Source organism: Dunckerocampus dactyliophorus, chromosome 18 (assembly GCF_027744805.1).
Source record: "Dunckerocampus dactyliophorus isolate RoL2022-P2 chromosome 18, RoL_Ddac_1.1, whole genome shotgun sequence".
In the NCBI taxonomy this organism is placed as follows: Eukaryota; Metazoa; Chordata; class Actinopteri; order Syngnathiformes; family Syngnathidae; genus Dunckerocampus; species Dunckerocampus dactyliophorus.
The window spans coordinates 18,669,112-18,674,154 of NC_072836.1; the positions used below are offsets into that span (position 1 = coordinate 18,669,112).

The window sequence follows — 5,043 nt, forward strand, 5'->3', positions numbered from 1 at the left end:
TGCCTTATATTTGTATTTTAGTTCATTTAGCCACTTGAAAATGCTTAATTTAGGCACAAAATATACATGAAATTGGCTTAAATATGCATATTTTAAAAATAATAATAGGCCGTAGTCAACCACAAAAGAGCATGATTTTATAATTAATATATTTCTGAAAAGCTACAAAGTTCTAAGTGGTGAGAGATTACCATGAGGCACTTCCATGCCACCCAGCCTATCCGAGCTGATTCCAAGCCGTCCAGCTCAAACATTGTTGAGTTGAACAAAGCAGCTGCCTGCAGAAACAGCCAACAGATTAGCTGGACCATAGGAGACTGTAGGAGGCCGTAGGAGGCCGTAGGAGGCCGGAGGAGGCCGTAGGAGACCGTAGGAGGCCGTAGGAGGCCGTAGGAGACCGTAGGAGACCGTAGGAGACCGTAGGAGGCCGTAGGAGGCCGTAGGAGACCGTAGGAGACTCCTTTTTCAAGCAAACAACAACAGACTTTGCACAATTCCACTGAGAGCGCAGTGACTTTCTGTATCTCACTAAATCAATCTTATCCTCTCCATTTCACAGTGAATTGGTTCTTTTCCCAACAGACACCTTTGTACTAAAGGTCGACAAAAGGAGGTTGCGCTGGTAACAATCAAAGAATTGGCTGTGCGGCCGCAGAAGTTAAGTACTGTTCACTATTGATCCACGTGTGCAGGCCTGTGCCCCTGAAGCTGATAACACTCCAACCCTGAGGAGGCCCATGCATCACCTGCTGTGAACACCCACAAAGCACTTCAAATGGAGGTCACCTTGGTTCCCTAAGTGCTTTAAAGATCGTGTCTGGGTTCATGTGACGATTAACTACCATAAATGCTGTCATTATAGGCAGGGTGCTTATTCGGGTTGTTAATTGGAAGCAGGCGATAATTGGAGGGAGGCTGAACACTCGTGATGTACAACAAGTGCATGTCTTAACTTTCATTTGGAGTGCATGAAAAAGTAGCTCTCTTTGACCACAGTGCCATTTATTCACAAGGATAGTGCATAACACGGCAGCAACAGAACCAATGTTGTAATCAGAGTATGAGAAGTTTAAAAGCGCATGAGTTTCACACCAACAGCCATTTTAAAGCGCATGCAGAGGTAGGTGAAGCTGCTGGATGCTGACCACTTATGATATTTCAAATTCAGTGACTGCTATTTTGTGGAGTTAACAGAAACTACATCAGAAGGTTGCCTACAGCCACAGCAGTGAATGGCAATGTTTTTTTTGACCTGGCGTTAAGAGATTTGTTTGCTTTTGTAGAAAACACACGCGACCGCTGTGAGACCCTTCAATTCTTTGAACAGAGGTGTTAATTGGAGCAGTGACAGAATTTACAGTCGTCCCTCGCCACTTTGCGCTTCGACTTTTGCCGTTTCACTCTCCTGGTTTTCAAAATAATATTAATTTGAAAAGTCATTGCTGTTTCGTGGGTGTTATTAGTAAAGAAGATATGCATATGCAAGCAAATTGTAATGTATTTTTCAACAAATTGTATGTATTTTTGGCCCAAGTTAAGCATTTACAAGCATAAAATGGTTAAATGAACTAAAATATAAATATAAAGCATTCAGAAGATGCATTCAAAGATGTGATAATATGTAGTATTCTACACTGGTCACTAGGTGTCAGTAGTGTTACACTGATGTGACAATAGCCACCGCAGGAAGTGCTGTACAGAAACTGGAAAACATAAAAAGCAACATCATGGAACTTTCCCAGTGCTAACGTGTGAGTCTACATTATGCCTTATTTAGGTCTTAAATGGCTTATTTTGTCCTTTTATGTCTTCTATATTGGGGAATATGTTGGGTATATGAGTGTAAAGGTGACGAGGCGTTTTATTTCATGTCCATAGGGCTCTGATCATGTTAAAAACCGTATTTAGAAGGTTGTAAACAGGTTTGTTTGTTTGAGTTATAAATAAGAAATCCTACTTTTAATTTGAATGTTATAAAACAGAGTGAGCAACGTGCCGTAACCGTGCTTTTTTCTTCCAGTTCCACTACAGCTGTATTGATTTGGTCTCCAAAATGGAGAAATACTGCGAGCCACTGACAGCCTACAGTGTGTCCATCTTGCTTATATTAAACGCCTTGTGTTGAAGCTTATTAAGGAGAAGAAGGCATCAGTCACAGTCAAGGAAGGGTGGCAACTTCATAAGGGCCAATCAGGTTGTGTCACATGTGGAGTGAAAAGCCAAAGCACTGTCGCAGTGCTCACCTTTCACTGGGAGTAGTAAAAGATCATTAAGGACCGGGGAAGTGAAGACGCATTTGGTGTTCCAGAGACAGCTGAAGACTCAGATGGTCTGTTCAGTCCCTGCTGACTTGGCCTCCGGCCCTCCAGTCCTGCTTTCATCTGTAACAGCTCCACGATACGGCACAAATAAAACGTTATATATACTGTGTTGGCTGCCATCTGTGCCTCCTCCCCCGACTCATTCATTCTACTTGGTATCTTCATGCTTTTACTCCATAAACCACAAACCCTAACCCTCCTGCCTCAGTACTTTGCCACTCCATCTCGACTGTCACTAATTCATTCTCTCACTCATCACGTCCGTCTCACATGTTTCCTTCTCCGTTTCTACAGTGTCATCAGTGTAATACAGTACGGGAACGTTCTCCCCATGCTCCGTGCTGACCTTAATTTTAACCTCGCTTCCCTCTCCTGTCCCTTTCTCTTCTTTCCAACAGCCAAAATGGCGAACAGCATCCTTAACGCCGATGACATCAAGAAAGCACTAGATGCATTCGCAGGTAATTCACAGCATGGAAACACAAATAGAGGCCGATTACGTAAAAGAAACGAGTGACTTGAGTGTATCAAGAAGTGGTTTATTGTATTTGATTTCGTATTGTGTGCTGCTTTTATCTGTTTCTTTTCGCTGCACTTATGAATGAAATGTTTCACAAATAATAACTATATTAATCGTGACAATACTTCCATGGGGTCCTAGCCATGAAATAAGAGCTTCACGGGCTTCTAACACTCTTGGGTCCCAGGCTGAGACCTGGACGTTACGAGAAGCACTGGAAATAATGAAGAGAAAAATAAGAATTACTTAATAATAATAATAATATTATGTACTATGGTCACTTATTATTGTATAATATTATATAATAAATTATAGACATAAATAATAAAATACAAATAATAATATGTTATTATTTTGTTATGCTCCTATTTAGTTCAGGTCCGCGGTCCTTAGTTTGTCAGAGAATTGTTCCGGTCAGTGCTTGTTACGCAACACGTGACAGCAAGCACACCTGTTGGGCAAGGATCGTGTTATACTGCAGACGTGGACATAGCCACTTTTGTCTCACGCCTCGATTACGCAAAAAGGAATGAAAAAATAGAAATAGATTATAAATGTTTTTTATGAATTAAATGTAGTTTACTTGACACTCTAACTGAACAATATGGTAACATGACAAATTTAAAAACAGCCTTACTTTTTTGTCTTATCATCCAAATAGTGAATGCAAATCCTTTGAATATCTTGTTTAAACAAATTCTGGAGGAACCCGTGCAGGATAAAAAAAAAAGTTTGATTTATTCCTTTAAATATAGTTGAAAGTAGCTTAGCAGGTAGGCAGGCAGTTTTATTTTTTATTTTTCTCAAAATAAAATCCCTCAAAATTGTTGCTACTGTGCAGTACCACCCCTTAAGGCGCCTCTCTGGCGCCCCTAGTGGAGAACACCATCACAACTGAATCATTCTATGCAAAATAAGTGACCAGAGTGCTGTTCTCTTTTAGCTGTTCCAATCTACTGTATATGGTGATGACTAATGTACTGTCATTCTAGTGATGCATGTTCTGCCTGTGCATCTTTGCGTTTGTTGTGTGTGCGCTAGTGGCTGACTCTTTCGACCATAAGAAGTTTTTCGAGATGATTGGCCTGAAGAACAAGTCTTCTGAGGATGTGAAGAAGGTCTTCACGGTGATGGACGCTGACAACAGTGGCTATATAGAGGAGGAGGAACTCAAGTGAGAGAAGCATGCACAGTGACACAGTACGCACCACAAATAGCGTAACGCCGCTGTAACCCGCCTGTGTTCTTCTGGCTAGGTTTGTCCTGAAGGGGTTTGCCAAAGACGGCAGGGACCTGACAGATAAGGAAACCAAAACATTTTTACACGCAGCCGACAAGGACGGGGACGGCAAGATTGGAGTTGACGGTAAACACCATTCAACACAAAATATGATGATGGATCCTCAGGAATGTCACAAGGGGGCATTATGCTCTAAATCAGGGGTCTCAAACTTACGTCCCACAAATGGTTGTGGCAAGCAACAGCCAGCCAGCATTGAACTCAGAGTGAGCTTGTCACACAGTTCAATAAATGGGGGCGGGTCACTAGACAGAACTTTAACTATAATTAGGGTGCCAACACAGCCATGACACCACAGCATGTAACAGGTAAGTAAACACACATAGGACAACTACTACGACATGAGGAATAATAAACAACAACTACGTTACCATGTGACATCAAGCAGTATTTTTCCACAAGTCATATCTAATTGTTGCACAACTCTGATTGTGCTATGTGAGTGTGTGTATATTGTAAAAGTCTCTGAGGAGCAATTAGACTGACAATGTTTAACTATGTTAACTCTAAACATGTAACGTCATTCAGTATTTTTCATTGAGTAATATGTAAATGTTGCACAACTCTGATTGTGCTATGTGAGGGTGTGTGTATGTGTGTGTGTCGTGTAAAAGCCTCTATGAGGAGCAATTACACTGACAGTGTTGAACTATAATATCTAACAATATCACAGAAAAAGCCAAACACACATGCAGAGTCAATCCTTTGGTGCTCTGCACCGAGTTCTTTACTGTTTTAGCGATGCCAGTTCAAAGGCCCACGTTCTGTGAGACTTTAGCGGCATATTTATCTTCACAATTGAAACTTCAGGGGCATTCATCTTGATAGGATCTAATTAAACAAATGTAGATGGCATGAGTGTTAAAAAAACTGTCCTGATGATTTGCGTCCCTCTCTTATAG

General features: G+C 41.2%; 1 protein-coding gene across 1 annotated transcript in view; it reads left to right on the forward strand.

Moving 5' to 3' along the window:
• Positions 1-5,043, forward strand: part of pvalb6 (parvalbumin 6) — a 41,170-nt gene that overhangs the window by 35,077 nt on the left and 1,050 nt on the right. The window contains exons 2-4 of the mRNA XM_054759306.1: positions 2,720-2,782; positions 3,883-4,015; positions 4,098-4,207. Coding sequence (XP_054615281.1) covers positions 2,725-2,782; positions 3,883-4,015; positions 4,098-4,207 — 301 coding nt within the window. The 5' untranslated portion in view covers positions 2,720-2,724. The remainder of the gene's footprint in view (positions 1-2,719; positions 2,783-3,882; positions 4,016-4,097; positions 4,208-5,043) is intronic.